Source organism: Thermobia domestica, chromosome 5 (genome assembly GCF_964235325.1).
Source record: "Thermobia domestica chromosome 5, izTheDome1.hap1.1, whole genome shotgun sequence".
Taxonomy (NCBI): Eukaryota; Metazoa; Arthropoda; class Insecta; order Zygentoma; family Lepismatidae; genus Thermobia; species Thermobia domestica.
This window is the reverse complement of record NC_137458.1, coordinates 300043079-300060726: the sequence shown is the minus strand read 5'-3', so window position 1 is coordinate 300060726 and position 17648 is coordinate 300043079. Positions and strand designations below refer to the sequence as shown.

The following is a 17648-nucleotide window of genomic DNA, read 5'->3' as shown; positions in this document are numbered from 1 at the left end:
CACCGTGCTCGTGGGTTTTCTCGGGGTTCTCCCGTTTCCTCCTTTCTTATCACACCATTTCATTTATTTCTCATCTTCGTCTCCTTTAGCCTCACCGGCATAACCGTGGAACATGAAACTCAAAGATTTAATTTAATTTTTTCAAATAACAACATGAAAGGAAAATAATTCTAAAGATTGATAATTTTTGTCCTTGCCGTTTTCGAATGGTAGATTTTAATCTTGTATTGCTAACAAAAGCTTCGCACTTTCATTTTTCCGAATTATGTTTCAAAATACGTCGAGAGAATCGAATAGAATTGAATAAGTTTAAAATACTTGGAATGACGATGACATTATTCTTCAAGTATTTCTACTGAAAGTAGTATGACGAAGATCTCGTATGGTGTTTTGTGGTGTTTCGACGGGGAAAATTCGAAATCACACCAAAAGGCTAAGTTCGAGGCGTCTACACAATTCCTGAAGACGCCGAATTTGTTTTGCCTCGATTAGTGGAATCACATCTGCGGTCGCAGTCAGATTAAGTTAGTCGACGATAATGTGTTGAAATTGAATTTGGTCATTGCAAAGAAGTGATAAGCAAAGCTGCTTCTGTCTATCCCGCTTCTAACTTCATGGTTATTCAGGTAAGCTTTATTACTGTATGTAATACAGATTATCATCATCCAATGTCCAAGTAAATAAGATTTCATTTTACTTAATGTATGATCCTTGATGCTTAGTGATTGAAAAAGTCGTTGAAAAATACACAGAAAAAGTGACCGTTTTGACTGAGAATCGAACTCACTCATTTTTTAGTGTTGAAAACGAAGATATCCACTACGTGTGAAGAATTTAAATCGAAGAATCCATTCTGCAAATCGTGCAGTTTGCAACCTTCTCATAAGAGGTAGCCAGAGGAGTTAAGAATGAGTCAAGAAATTGTGTACGGTCTCGGTAGTTTAAGTCAGCAACCACATAATCCAAAATCGAGCCCCGGTCGGAATAGTCACTCTTTCTGTGTATTTTCCAAGTCGTCTCACTTTAGGTTATATGAGAAAAGGCATTTCTGTACTAATGAAAATGTGTTTGAAATGAAATGAAATCAGTGGCCCCGCTAGCGTGGCAATCGCTAATGCTCTCGCCTTCGGTGCGAGCGGCCCAGGGTTCGATCCCCAGTGGGGGCACTTGGTCAAAAAAGTGTATACGCTTTTTCAGGACAGCCACTCTTGAATGAGGCTTTTCTCATTCACACCAGGCAAATGCCGGGGTGGTACCTAACTTATACGTCCCAGGCCGCTTTCTTCCTTCCCCTTCCCCGGATAGTGTGCTCGCCGAGGGACGTCATCCCTCAAACGTCACGGACTAAATAGCTTTCGATGCCGAAAGCCCAGAAATTTAAAATCCTAAATCCTGAAATAAAATCACATGACTACGCCCTTTAGGCTAAGAAGGATGGATGATCAAAGGAAGTAAATGATGATAGAAGGAAAAACTGGTGGAATGAGAAAATAGGAGGAAACGGGAGTACCCCGAGAAAATTCACGGACACGATCCTGACCACCACAAGCAAACGTGTTTGAAATACTCCTAATCTTTAGTATGATCTAAAACCATTTTGTGGAAAATTTTCTTTATTTTACTGCCATTAACAAAGAAAAAAGTTTAGTCCTACTTAAAAAATTAGTTTTTTTTTTAAAAAAATTATTGTTCACTACGTGACGAGATTTCGCTCCCTCTCAAGTAAAAAATACATGAATTACATTTAAAAAGTTTAATTTTTGCCTATAAACATCCAGATCCAAACTATATGCCGATCAATACTTCACGCTGTATGAACATTTAACAAACCACCACCACATATATTCACCCAACTGACCCGTCAACAAAATAATAATGATGAAAACAACAATTCTACAAATGATGTGGGAAAGATTATGTAAGAGAGGTATATAACTTTGTTGATTCACTCTTATCAACAACAAATTGAAAATTCCTGATCAATACGGATGAAAATTTCTAGTTCTTACGTCCCACATCTATGCCCTGTAGGCTAGAACGAATTGGTGGAATGGGAATATGGCATGAAAGGGAAAATCTAAAAAACACCTGATACAATGCTGCCCACCAGTAACTCTCATGGTGTGAAATCGAACCAAAGCCTCTTCCCACTACAGATGCTATATATTATTGAGGTACAATGCCCCGCTCTCCCAAGACTGATGTGTGTATCTATGTTAAGGGATGATTATGAGCAATGGTTCGCCATATATTTGAAGAGTTTTAAAATCCAAAAAAGAACGCTATCATCGTGCGCATGTTGAGAAGCTTTCACGATGCTTCACGACGCCCAGGGCGCACCCAGAGGAAAGGATCATCTGGACCAGGACTCCAACTCCCAAAACTTCCTAACTCACCATACATTTGTACATTTTCCCAATGAAAAACCATACTTGTTTAACAGGGAAATGATATAGCATGAACATTTGATGTTTAACAGGGAAAGAGCAGATCTCTTTCTCTTAGAAAAACAACGCAGTTCTATCATTTTTTTTCTGAAACTACAGGTGAAAGTATTTAAAATTAATTATTGGGAGCAGAATAATACCCGTGTAATACTACACTGAAGTAAGGGTTGTAGTATTGGACCCCCATCCCCAACAAAAACTTCTGTGTGCGCGCCTGGTCACGCCTCTCCACTAATTTCTTTGCTACACCGTAAGAATGCCCTGTTTATTACACCATTAATTCAGTGCAACATTTTTTATTCCCTTCTGCTATTTTCTTCTACCATACCTTACACACAGTGCATCTATCAAAATACAATTTGTTTTTTGTCAAATCACACAGTCTCACTGCTTGCTTTTAATTATCCCGAATATGTTTTTCTTCTCCTACTTTCCCCATAGTTCCATGGCTGCCTACAGTGGGGCCAAATGCCCCCCCCCCCGTGGATTTTCAAAAGTTGTTCGATTGTTCGAAATACACGTCAAAACTGATGTGCTTCTCACACAATACAGCATTTAATACATATACAGTAGGTAATAAGTTACAACATGTGTAAGCAATTGTTGATTTCCATGGTATTACGTACATCAAAGTGTTTGTATTCGCGATTTTGCTTGTGTATTGGTTTTTTTGCCCCATCCTCCTTTGGAAAAAAAATCCTGCGGGGTTTTCTGCCTAGTCCCATTACTTCTCGTTCTACCTTCTTTATCTAGGAATTTTCTTCATTTCTCTTCTTAAGGGGACACGGTGGCTCAGTGGTACAGCGCTCACGTCTGGTACGAGATATCCTTGGTTCGATAAGAAGGCCATGTGAGTTTGTAGGAGACATCTAATCTGTGGGTTCTCCGATGTCCTCCGACATTCACATTCTACCAATTCCTCCATAATCACTCACTTGTTTTTAACCATCTGCTTTCTTTAGATGGTGGGATGTTAAATTAAAAATTTCAATTTTTCTTCATACCCACATTTTGAATATATAAGAGAAGAAAATTTGAGAGTAGTTCGAAATGTGATCTTATAGAAGAAGGTTGAAAAATTAGATCCTTCAATTTAACGTCCCATGTTTAGGCCTTTTAGGCTAAGGGAGATCGATGGATAAAATAAATTAAATCCTTCATATTAACGTCCCATGTTTAGGCCTTTTAGGCTAATGGAGATCGATGAATAAAATAAATGAAATCCTTCAATTAAACTCCCATATTTAGGCCTTTTAGGCTAAGGGAGATCGATGGATAAAATAAATTAAATCCTTCAATTAAACATCCCATGTTTAGGCCTTTTAGGCTAATGGAGATCGATGGATAAAATAAATTAAACCCTTCATAAACGTCCCATGTTTAGGTCTTTTAGGCTAAGGGAGATCGATGGATAAAATAAATTAAACCCTTCAATTAAACGTCCCATGTTTAGGTCTTTTAGGTTAAGGGAGATCGATGGATAAAATAAATTAAACCCTTCATAAACGTCCCGTGTTTAGGTCTTTTAGGCTAAGGGAGATCGATGGATAAAATAAATTAAATCCTTCATATTAACGTCCCATGTTTAGGCCTTTTAGGCTAAGGGAAATCGATGAATAAAATAAATGAAATCCTTCAATTAAACGTCCCATATTTAGGCCTTTTAGGCTAAGGGAGATCGATGGATAAAATAAATTAAATCCTTCAATTAAACGTCCCATGTTTAGGCCTTTTAGGCTAAGGGAGATCGATGGATAAAAATTAAATCCTTCAAAATAACGTACCATGTTTAGGCCTTTTAGGTTAAAAGAGATTATGATTAAAGCAAACGAATCACGATAGAAGAATTAGTGAAATGAAAATGTGGAAGGAAACGGGAGTACCCGAGAAAACCCACAGACACGATGATGTCCACCACAAACTTACTTGCCCAGGGATCCCACGCACCAAACGCAAGCGCTCTGCCGCTGAGCTTCCGTGAATTAGACATCTGCATGGGGCCGGAATTTTTATCCCGGCCCGGCCCGTGATTTCATAATGTGAGGCTTGACCTGAGTCCGAAATGCGTTTTAGCCTTTAGGCCCGAGCCCGCCAAAGCTCATGTCATAATCAAATGCGCTCGAAATAAGCCCGAATTACAGAAACTCAATAATTAACGCAAAATTGTATTTTTATTTACAGTAATAAGAGGTTTAATTTTGCAGTTGTGCGTTCCAGAAAAAATGGTCCAATAAATATCGTTGTACACAGTGGTGCTATTCAGTCGCAGAACCGTTTATTACACCTAGTCATAAACTTACACGTGCATATATACACAGCTGAAGGGGAGAGCTTGTTGAATACAAATTTTTCACAGCTAAAAACAAGTGAATTATTTAAAAAAATCCTTGCTTTGCTCTGTACATACCAGAAGATTAATAGCGCGGCGGGGAAATGGTAAATTACCTGTTTTGTTTTTAAAAATATCTTATAGCTAAAGGGTTAAACACATGATCCCTCAAAACAAGGTATAAGCGTTTATTCCTTACTCTCAAATGTTCAGATATCAAGAGTAAGAACTGCGGTTATATCAGTGAAGTGGTGAGGCTTATTTAGATTTGAAACGCATACATACTATTATCAACAAATGTCGATCCATTGGTGGAGGAAGGTCTTTTCACTACTTTTTGACAACCATCTAGAACAATTCGTTTCCAATGTATTCTCAGTGCTACATAATTTCGTCACACCACCTTGTATTAGGATGCTGTGTACATCGCCATTTGTCAGTTCTGGTATTCAGTAAAAAATTCGGATTTGTCTACCTTATATAGTTTGTTTCCTTAGAGAATTATATCTATCTATCAATCCATCTACTATCTCTCTCAGAAATTATATATATATATATATATATATATATATATATATATACAAGGGCGGATCCAAAGGGGGGGCTAAGGGGTTATAGCCTCCCCTTTACGCTCAGGTTTACACTGGATAAAATGGACTTCAATTCTGCTGTACACTGGATAAAACGGCAAATTATGGTTTACCCCCTCCCTTGATCATATCCTGGATCCACCACTGTATATATATATATATATATATAGGGGCCAGGCTCGGACTGGCCAGGGCAGGGATCCCTGCCGGGGCCGTCTCCCTCTCTCGTTATATATATATGAATATTGAAGAACATGGAAAGTAAGATAAAAAATATCCGCTGTATTTCAGCATAGTTAATCCTTGTAGTTTGTTCCATTTTCCGAGTTCGGTGGCCCCCAGCATTGAATGTAGTCTTGGGGAGCCCATTATTGGAATGAAACTAACAGTATTATAAAGTCCTGTTTGGGGCCTAGTAAGAATTTATTTCAACAATATGAAGAGTGGGACCCCATGAATGCCGAAATGAGACCCCATGAAACAGAAGGGGTCCCCACCCTCGGGCCCCATTACCACGCGTAAATGAAGCTGACAGCTTTATGAAGAAACCCCCATTGCAAAGGTTTTACAAGACTCTGTTCAACTTCTTCTTCTTGTACTACTACTACTACTACTGCTACTGCTACTACTACTACTACTACTAATAATAATAATAATAACTTAATGTACTTTGTGAGGCTCTTATATGCTACATGGGGCTCTCCAAGTGAACCTCCTGCCGGGGCCCTATACCCCCCACTTCGAGACTGACAGGGACGGATCCAGGATATGATCAAGAGAGGGGCTAAGCCATATTTTGCCGTTTTATCCAGTGTAAAGCCGAATTGAAGCCCATTTTATCCAGTGTATACCTGAGTGTCAACGGGGGGGCCCCTTTGGATCCGCCACTATATATATATATATATATATATATATATATATATATATATATATATATATATATATATATATATATATATATATATATATATATATATATATATAAAGATGGATAATTAGATAATATACAGAACCGGTTGTGACAAAAAGTAGAATAGCACCACACTGGTTCTACAGTATATTTACAAATTTACTGTCCGAGCCCAAAGAGATATATGCTTTGTAGGTCCAAGTTCGGCCCGAGCAGACCTCTAACTTGAATAAGATATGAAATGAAAGAATATTGGAAATGATGGAATTACAAAAAGAGTATATTCAAGAATATATGGTGAATCGTGGTGGCTCAGTGGCAGAGAGTTCACCTCTGATGCGTAGGGTCCCTGGTTTGATCCCAGTTTGCGTCAAATGCCTTTTGTGGCGGACAAACACCGTGAGAATGGGTTCTCTGGGTTTCTCTCGTTTCCTCCCAGTCTCTTCATTCTACCATTTCACTGATTCTCATCATCACCGTCTTCTTTAGCCTACGCAGCATTGTCGTGGGACGTGAAACTGACAGTATTAATTTCTTTTTACTTTTCAAGATTATACCAAAAAAAAAAAAAAAAAGTTGTGCAAACATGAATCCTAGAGGAATCACGCTATTAGGCAAGGGCGTCCATGTTGTGGTTTCCAAGGCGGGGGGCAAGTATAAGCGTCGTTTCAAATATAGGTACAAATTTTGTTGTAATTAATGTAAAAAAATCTGTTGGGTTTTCGATATTCTGAAATACAATTTGTTCTAGGGGGGGCAAGCGCCCCACCTTCCTTCCCCACTGACGGGTGCCCTTGCTATTAGGTATGGATAAAATGGCAGAAAGAAAAAATAGAAGGCCGGGATTGAAATATACAAACAAAATAACACCAAATATAAAGAAAAAATTTGCGTCAAACCAAGCAAGAGATTGGTAACACAAAAATAGTAACATTCTGAAGAAGTGGAGCTTCTTGAGTTTCGTAACTACTAAGGCAAAAGTGAAACCTACACAGGAAAGGTTTACGTTCCCAGATATTGCAACACACGTGAAAAAGGAATCAGAATTCCATACGACGGTCGGATGTTTTCCTTTTACTGATCATTATACTACGATTATACATTACCAACAAAGTGTTACATTGGCTTAAAAAAAAAGACTCAATGTAACTCTTGATAATCTTATAAGAAGGTATTCTAACCTTTAATTCTATAGGAGTAAATCAGCTAATTCAACACACTTAGTCAAGGATTTATAAACATTGGTGTTAGTACTCAAGTAAATACAAAGAGAAAACATCCTGATAAAATACTATGAATGACATGTCAACTTTCAAGTTACGCCGCAATTAAGTGTAAAGATAAGACCCGTGTTCGCTGAAGATTGTTCAGTCTGCCAATAAATCAATACAATTATTTCTTTTCTCAATCAATCAATCAAGATGGCGAATCTACTGCATACCTTCAAACTAGTGTCCAAAGGTCCTTTTTCTGTACTCGACACCTGGTTCGATTTCCAGTAAGAGAAATATGCCACAAAGTTAACCTTATATTGAAGTCCCATGTATCGGGCGACACAAGGGACTCGTTTCGCGAAATTCAGCTATTACCATGCTGAAGAAGCATACAATGTCCCTCGTCTCCCAACACAACTACGTAACTCAAAACACAACATAGCAACATAAATATAGAACTAATTCTGACGTATTTCATTCATTTAAATGCTCCGCTCCTATACAGGATGTTTCAAAACAACATCGACAACGTTTGGGAGGTGATTCCTGACACCAAGATAAAACAAAAAGTATAGACCAACCTGGGTGCACAAATGCTTCCTTTCAGAAATGAATTTTAAAGGCCCATAGCCCCAAAACTATGGGACCTACCGTAGTCGGGTCAAGACTACGCTTAGAAACTAATAGCCTATGTGTGCTAGCCGAAAATACATGTTTCAGAATCCTAAGGTACTGACGAAGCAATTTTTAAAGAGGGATTTTGGGTACGGGCATTTAATTTGAATTACTCTCCAACTTCCTTTAAATTTGTTGCGGAAGTACCGCAGGATTCTAAAACATAAAAATTCCGATAGGGTACATACTAGTCCCTAAGTGAAGTCTTGACCCGACCACGGTAGGTCCCATAGTTTTGGAGCTATGGACCTTTAAAGTTCATTCTTTTATGTTTTCGGCAGCCTGTAACTCCGAAAGGAAGCATTTGTGCACCCAGGTTGGTCTATACTTCTTGTCTTATCTTGGTGTCACAAATTACCTCCCAAGCGTTGTCGGTGTTGTTTTGAAACACCCTGTATAATCGAGAAACGTCAATATGTTAGGCAACAGACTCCGAAGAAACAATGGCTCTTTCACTATGTTCAGAATTTTATTCGCCATTAACATTGTCTACTGGTAAAATAATAAATAAGTTATAGACAGGAAACAGTAATGTTTTACTTATCAATTTCTACTACTACAATCTTTCGACCGAACGAAAATGACAAGAACACATGCTTATGGTCGGAATTATATATATCTTTAAGCTGGACAAAATTATTTTTATCGTTTTCAGTGTTACAATTTCAATATCAAAAGACAACATTACGAGCATACCTGACATGCACGAATGCTACTTTATCTGCAAGCATATCTACTGGTTTCAGGTTAAAAACAAAACGTTGTCTTACCTTCTTCTCGGTGAGCTTCTCACACCTCCGCATCTTGCAGATTTGGTGACTCTTGTCATTGCGACATGGTGCACACTCTCCACAATTGTCCTTTCGCTGACACCCTACACACTCGCCACAACGTTTCCGTTTTTTCTTAACCGGTTTTTCACCGTCTTCAGGTATTGGTGGAGGCTTAAACCCATCGGTGCCCGGTTCGTTTGGCCCTGTGCTCGACACGGCAGCGACTTGACCCGAGCTTTCTGCACTGCTACTTCTTGTTGAGACATCACTCTCCGAGCCTTCCATTGACGAAACACGAGCTTTCCGTCGCTCTTTCTTTCTCGAGTCCTGTCTGACAAGATTATCACCAAACTTTGGCTGAGTGGGACTCTCACTAAATTTCACCTGATTGTCACTGTACTTGCTAGTGTCCATTTTCTCCAGTGACTCTCGCAGCGGATGCTGGAAATGCTTATTATCTATCGGTTCAGTCTTCACAACAATAGGAGGAGGAGGTTGAGTATTGTTGGTCAAAGCACTCGGTGGTACGCCAATAAATTGAGCATTGTTCAGAGTAGGCGGGGGGAAAGGTTGACTATGGAACAACTGTATATGCCGTTCATCCAGAAATTGTTGTTGGATGGCCGGAATCTCACGAGCCTGAACTGGTGCTGGGACCAATGGATATCTTGGAGACGCCTGAAGAGTATGAAAGCTCGGTAACCCTGAAGGAGATGCTTCTCCATTTCCCGTAGGATCAGGAGGAAAAGCGTTGAATTGTGACTGAAATGAAGGGAGTTTTGGACCTCCGAACGTATCAGAAAAGGCTGGGATAGACCCTGAGTTACTTGTGGTAACAGTAGTGGTACCTGCCTTGATTAAGTCTTGTTCTGACTTGCTTTCCCAAGGCCGATACTGAGGCTGTGGGGGCGGAATTGATTCTCCGATATTTCCACGATCTAGCAAACGTCCACTTAAACCTTCTTCATAGAATCCCCACCCAGAAATGTCTAAGAGTCTTCCTGTAAGGCCTTCACCAAACCCATCTCCCAACCTCGAACACAAGCCTTCCACCTCAGTGAACGAGCTGAATGGTGGAAGACCAGACTTGGAAGCACTGTCTGACTCACTGAATTCCTCTTTGTAGCATTCTTGGGTGGAAGATGGTGTGGGGGTCTGGGAGGATGGATGTCCCCCACTATACGGAGGGCCCAGGGATTCTGGACCCTGGCTCCCACCCTCACTCATCCTGCACCATCTTGCTGTGTGCCAGGTCTGCAACAAACAAAGAACAAAAAAGTAAATTAGAATTTATATACACTAAAATCTACTTACAGCACATATAAGCATACGCTTTTGTTACTCATCAAGTTGAATATTTGTGCAATTTTAAAACCTACACGGAGCCAAGTGTATCAATGGCCTGACTCTGCTAAGTTCAACGATTTCTGTGAGGTAACAGAAACAATCAGGTTTGGTTAATACTCCGATGGATGGTCATGGGTAAACCAGATGATGCTGGCAATACGCATGGGGTCCCTACTTCGATCCCCGAACAAATAATATTGTGGTGAACACCATGTCCATGGGTTTTCTCGACGTACTCTTGTTTCCTCCCACTTTCTCATTCCACAACTCTTCCATCATCAGAATAGCGTCCTCAAAGTATCCAACTATTATTTGTTCCTAGCCGTGCTTTAACAGAATAAATATTCCTGAACAAAAGTTGAAGTAACAAACTAGGTATCCCCCATACTACTTTAACAAACAAACAAAAAGGGCTTGGACCTGGTAGCGTGTTTTCAGTAACACTGACTGACCCCAATATTTTCGTAGTTTTCCTTTAGTTTAACGCTCCATGATTATGCACCGAGGCGAAGAGAAGACGGTTACGATGATAATGAACATAATGTTGAATGAAGAAAGTTGGAAGAAAGTTCAGAATCCTAAGAAAACCTCGGTGTTTGTCCACCATAATTGCACAAGCTGGGAACGAACCAGGAACCCCACGCACCAGAGGTCAGCGCCCTACCACTGAGCTACAGCTCACCCTTTATTTTTTGTAATTTTGTAAATAATAAAGAAGAAACAATATGAATATTTCGTAAAATAGGACATTTCAATACTTGAAAAATGCTATTACTAAACAGACTAACATTTACTTCCAAGATCTTTCAAATCGGGCAGAAATCTAAGTGGCCGACAATGAATGGTGATTTCAGAAGATTTCCTCAGGGAAAAGAGGATTTTCAATACACAAGGAGTGATCCTCAATAACTCCTGGGAGGGGGAATTCTAGCACCACACGCCGGATTACTTCCTGAAATTGTTACTGCCGACGCTCAAAGTGTGTAGCGAGATATCTGTTCTAGGGATGTCTAGTTCATTTTCGAAAAATGTTTGATATTTGTTGCCTCTTAGATTATTCACTGAAATAAAAAAAAAAAAGAAAATCACTTGATTCCTATAGCGTTCTATTATCTCAATATTGAAACCGGAAGTGAATAATTTCTATCACATCCGGTTTTAGTACAAAGTTAAGGATGCAGATGAAACGTATTCTTGGGACGCCAAATCGATTGCTGGTAATCGGTTCTCGCGCTATCTACTACTATCCTTGCTCTATAGTGATCTACGCTGAAACCGGAAATGGTTGGTTTTCCCACTTCCGGTTCGAATATCACTTTCATCAACGAACTTGATTCCGAATCTTTGACCCCAAGTGCATTCTCGCCAAATTTTATAGCGATCCACCAAGTAGTACTTGAAATTTGTCTCTCCCGAACGAACGGACATACAGAAACTTCTTTATATATATATATATATATATATATATATATATATATATATATATATATATATATATATATATATATATATATATATATATTAAAAAAGTTAAAGAACGTAGAAAGACCCTGAAGGTACAGCATGTCAACCACGTTATAGTATTCGTCACTTTAGACCAGATATGTCCAGACTCATGGCACAAACTGTCTGAAATTTTCAGGATTAAAAAAAAAAAAAAAGAAAAGAAAAGAAATACTTTAAAAAGTATAATTTAACCATACAAAAAAAAAATAAATAATACTGTACCCGGGAAGGGGAAGGAGTATATTGGATGTCAGAACCAGGGGGTGGACCAGCTCGCCGGGCAGGGCAAATGTGCGAATATGATCTCCCATTTATGGCATCACCGAAAAAAAAAATTACATAATAATACAGATCATTTAGACTTTTGTTTGAAGCGTCTTAATTTCAAAATTATGTCTCACGTTGTAACTAGAATCATATAGACATACTATGCGATTCTATAATCAATAGCCATCTAAAATTACAAAATCTCTCTCCCTGTGACCAATTTGTATGGATGTATTTAGACCTCCCAGTATCTATACCACCGTTTTTTTCATTAAACTAATCCATGCCTGGCCAAAATTATTGGGTATATATTTTCTTTAGGATGTTAGAGGGGAGCAGGAATGTCAGCAGTAGAAGCTCAAAATCAAATGAAATCTTTCAGTTTAACGTCCCACGATTATGCTCTTTAGCTAAGGGAGACGGATGATTAAGGCAAGTGAACGATGATGGAAGAATTGGTGGAATGAGAATGTGGAGGGAATACCCGAGAAAACACCCGGGCACAATGCTGCCCACCCTAAACTTACTTATCCGGAGATAGAATCAGGGACCGAGCGACGTATTACTAAGCTATCGTGTATTAGCAGTATAATTGCCGGGGAGGAGAGCTGCTTTATGGGCCACTTGGAGGCATTCTTGGTTCAGGAAGTGCATTTCTATCTTTTCTTTTAACACTTTCAAGCGCCTGTGAGAGGCAGGATGGTTGACGGATATGGCACTCCGACATAGGGTTGATACCATTCGAAACGCGATTTGTGATGGACCAACACCGCATTCGTTTCACGCAATACTTCCATTTTCCATACCTGATCACTGCTCCAATTATTATGACACCATATCTATCAATCTCCTTTCCGTGTTCGAAGTATATGAAATTATGTAAATTATTTTCAATTCAGCTGCGTGCAACTGATTTCAACCAACTAAAATAAAATTCCATGTTGTCTCAATCCGTCAAACGACTTTTAACTTAGTTATCAGTGGTCAGTGCACAAACCACTGTAATATCGCTGATAAGAACTTTGGAATCGGTTGGGGGTACTTTAATTCCGATTTGAGACTGCATTAATACCGAAATTCCATGACTGAATAGAATATTCACCCTGGAATCACACATGTTACAGGCACGAGTGAGATGCAGTGCCGGAGTTAGGGGGTGTACCGGAGCACGTACCCCCTCTCCGTTGTGAATATACACTATCTAAAGTGAGAAGTTAGCAGTAAAAATAGCAAAACTTTCCGAAAATTTGACGTCATGTTTCCGTTTTGGGCTTAAAAGAAACCGGAGTTTTGCAAAAACAATAATTCAAGTCAATTCAGATGTCTAAAGGCATTTAAAAAATTTAAATTTAATTCAAATGTACTGGTCGTTATTGGTGCACACCCCCCTCCAGAAAATCCTGGATCCAGCCCTGGTTTTCTATAATAAAATATACTATTTAAATTTCTTACTACAGTAAAACGTATGTAAATACCAAACAACAGATTTTCACAAATAAAGGACTCACATATTATTGCAACGAATTGAATTTATAGTCGAGGCCATTACTTAGAAGCCACTGGTATTTTGATCTTGTTAGAAGTTACTTTAATGATTTCCGTGTTTTCACAAGATAACTATATATTTATATTTCAGTTCAGGAGGAAGATAAACTCTCCTCCTGAATCATCTCGAAACACAAGCCTCAAAACTTATATAAAACACCAGGTATCATTCAACTATATTGAAATGCATTCAATCTGACCAACACATCAATACAGAATCCTCAAATGATAAAATTTTAAACACAATGCTCCACAGGAAAAACAAAATTTAAAAATAATTGCCCCTTTCACTCAACATTTTGAATGTATATCATCAAATGAAGTTGCTCGAAGTAGCATTTTGTAACAAATAAGGCACCACGGCAAAACATTTCCGCATTTACCAGTAAAATATGAGAAAACAAGAATTTTAGAAAAATTATCCAAAAAATGGATCAAAAGATTGCGATCTTGGCCAATAATTGTTTTTTTTTATTATTATTATTATTTAATCAGGGGCCACAAAATATGTGAATGGCCTTTAATCGAGCTTTCGTATTTTCTAAGGAATAATCATATCATACTGACTTAACTGATAGCTTGGGTCTGGATATACTACGTAGTTCTCCAGATATAAGGCCTACCAGAAAATGTTTGATTGAAATATATCGGATCTTTTAATCCAACTAAACAGCCTATATTTTGCTCTAAAGTAATATTCTAACTACAATATTTCAAATTGTACGCTATAAAGAGCTTTAAAAAAATGTTGAGTGGAAATCAGATTCCAATAGCACCATACAAGCGTTGTATACAACGCAAAATGAATGAAAAAAATCAGAAATGTTAATCAGCCCAGCTAACAAGAAAACTCGTTAATCCGGATTTCTGGTTTATTTAGACCGAATTTTTACTTGTAGTATATTTTCCGACTCTACCAATTGGGATAGGAGGGTAAGATGCCCCACCTACATAAGAGATTCATTTTTTATTACTACATTAGCATACAACCGATTAATAAGCATTAGCATATTTCTTGTAAACTTCAGGGGGAAGGACAATTGCCCCCCCTTCGCATCCCAAATGACGCCCCTGATCCTTAAAATTATATAATGATCTCGTTGAATTTAAATCACTTTTGAATCCGTACATATCTCAGACGATTCCACTACCACTCAGAAATTATAACAATTATACATAAGAGGCCTATATTAGGCCTCCTTTACACTTTTTCTGACACGCCCTTACTTTAAAACCTACGTTGGACATTGTTAACTCTTCCGACTGACACTAGATGAGAATTAATATCAATACTTCACAAAATTATTATTCTAATTTACGATTATTTAGAATAATGAGTTTAGCGGAAACCGGATATTCATTCATTTATTTTTATCTGGCTTTGAATACACTTCTTACACGACTGTTTTTGTTTCTTCTTCCTTTCACCCGTAATTTCCATTTGTTCCCTTTATATTTCCTGTTTTATTCTTTTCAATTAAGACATTCAAATTATGATTACTTTTAATAACAATTGCCATTATTTAATCTAAATATACCCAAAAGTGTTCTATGGTGAAAAATCAACAATCATTCAATCAAAAAATATAAATTGTTACAGTACAATATTTAATATTGTATTTCTTTTTTGTAATTTTCGAATTACTTTCAGTTGTCAATTAACACAAATAATAGACGATTCCACTGTAAATTCTAGTTTAAGAGGCGTTATTCCATTAAGATATAACATCGTTTGGTTAAACTGTGAACCGCAGACTAGAAGTGATGCTAGAAAATTAATTTAAAAAAAATATATTAGAAAAGTAAAAATGGATCAAAAGATTGCGATCTTGGCCAATAATTAGGTTCTGAATCAGGGGCCACAATATTCTTGAACGGCTCCTAAATAGAGTTTTCGTATTTTCTACGGAATAAGCACATCATACCGAGTTAACTGATAATCTGGGTTTGACTACACTGTATGTAGTTCTCCAGATATAAAGCGTACAAGAAAATGTTTGTTGAAATAGGCAATATTGAATCTTTTGGGCCAATTAGATCAGGGGCTACAAAAGTTTTGAACGGCCCCTAAATCGAGTTTTCCTAATTTGTACGGACTAAGCACATCATACTGTTAAGTGATAGTTTGGGTTTGGCTGCACTATATGTAGTTTTCCAGATATAAGGCCTACAAGAAAATTTTTGACAAATATATTGGATCTTTTGATTAAAAAAAAAATGTGAATAGCGCATCACACAATTTAGAATCTCAAACAAACAGATTATACACGAAAAAAGATAAAACCACTTTAAAGTGTAATGAGTGTACAAATTCCAATAGTTTATACAGTATATATATAAGTACAGTATATACCAGGAAGTTGATCGTGGTAAATGCTGGAATATTTTTTAAACGTTAAATTTGCTTTCAAAAGGGAGGATGGTACATAGAAAGTCCCCCTTTACTTAAAAAGAATGTTTGAGAAACGCTGAGTTAAATACCTGTTGTATTTTTAAGTCTTTTTTTTCTAAAAAAAAAAATGATTTATGCGAAAAAGGCAACGATATTTTAAATTATCACATCTGAATCTAATTGTCATGACTTTACTAAATGTTTGCTTATATTCTTATCTATTTTTTTTTTTTTTTTTTTTTTTTTTTTTTTTTTTTTACAAAGATTCAATCCGCAAAATAATACTGAAAACTCAACATCCACAAAGCTAATATTCAATATTTTCGCACTTTATTTACGTTTGAACAACATCCATACACACAAATTTTATGTACTGAATCGTGAACGATAAAATCACGTAACGTTATAAAAATTCAATATCGTTCTCTACGTAAACATTCTTCAATACGCTGGAAATCATGCAAATTAAAACCATTTCAATACTTATAAATCAAAGAAAAGTACAAAAAAACATTACTTTAATTCAAAACATGCTTTTGTTTTGATTATTTACACGGGAAAAAAATAGATAAGAGGATCAGTATAAACGTACTGACCTAACCCACTGTACCGTGCTAGCTACTACGCGCAGTTCCCGTTACAAAAACACTCGAGAGTACTCCTTTTGACATTTCTCTCCATAGAAACCACTCACGTAAACAAAATACACTTTCTTTCGTCACATACCGTGAATGAACATTTTAAAACAAATAGCTTATCATTTTATAACTTGTACGTTCTTTCCTTGTAATTATATAAAAAAAATAAAAACGTTCTAAGACGGCTTCATTCACAACACAGCCATCGTAAAATCGTTGCACCCAATCCCAATGCCGTTCGTCTGCCGTTCTACGCAAGTCAACATTGCCAGCGTGCTTCTCAGATGCGGAATCCGGTGCTTTAAAATAACAACACTGTTTACATACTTTGAATCAAAAGTCATACAGCATATTCAACAATACTTAAAAGAGAAAAAAAATCTTACCACATTTCCTTTGTCAACATATACAGTCACTACCCACAAAAAAAATTTCCCAAGATGGCAATATGTAAACTACGCGTTTTTCAACAATAAATAATCATGGCTGCTTGGGAGATACGAATCTCACAAATAACACACAATCCTAAATGAAACTTCACTTGATTTCGCACAAAGATGCTAAATTAAGGTCTACTGTAACGTAATCTATGCGCAGGAGGTGAGTATTCTGTTATGTTTATGAAGAAAATTTACCTCTTAGACAGAGCAAGAAAGATGCCCCACCACTCTCTTCTTCTTCTTTGTCCACTAACGGCTTGTGATTCGCTTACAGCAAATTTGGCCGCTAGAGGGCAGGAGCGTATGGGACGCGGAAAGCATACAGGGCGGGATGCGCCGCCGTCTCTTGACCCCCTCCCCCTTCAAAACACCAGGTGGCGCTATAGGATTTTTTTTTCTTTTTCGTTTTACAGTTCCTCTATACCTCTCCTACTTCTATTTGCTCTTTAAAATAAATTAAAATAAACCAATCGGAAACAACATTATACATACTCTCATGCAACATGATTTTGAAACAGCATAATCGTTTAATTTTTTGCGCGCTTAAATTTTGCGTTCCTATATAGCTATGATTT

General features: G+C 37.6%; 1 protein-coding gene across 6 annotated transcripts in view; it reads right to left on the bottom strand.

Moving 5' to 3' along the window:
- The window catches only part of Tet (Ten-Eleven Translocation (TET) family protein), a 327152-nt gene extending 309751 nt beyond the window's left edge, over positions 1-17401 (bottom strand). For 4 of the 6 annotated variants that reach the window (XM_081760368.1, XM_081760372.1, XM_081760371.1 and 1 more), the window contains exons 1-2: positions 17269-17401; positions 8936-10192 (exon numbers count right to left, since the gene is read on the bottom strand). In XM_081760368.1, coding sequence (XP_081616494.1) covers positions 8936-10165 — 1230 coding nt within the window. In that variant the 5' untranslated portion in view covers positions 10166-10192; positions 17269-17401. The other 2 variants (XM_081760369.1, XM_081760370.1) reach the window with 2 other exon arrangements.
- Positions 17402-17648: the final 247 nt, after the last annotated feature.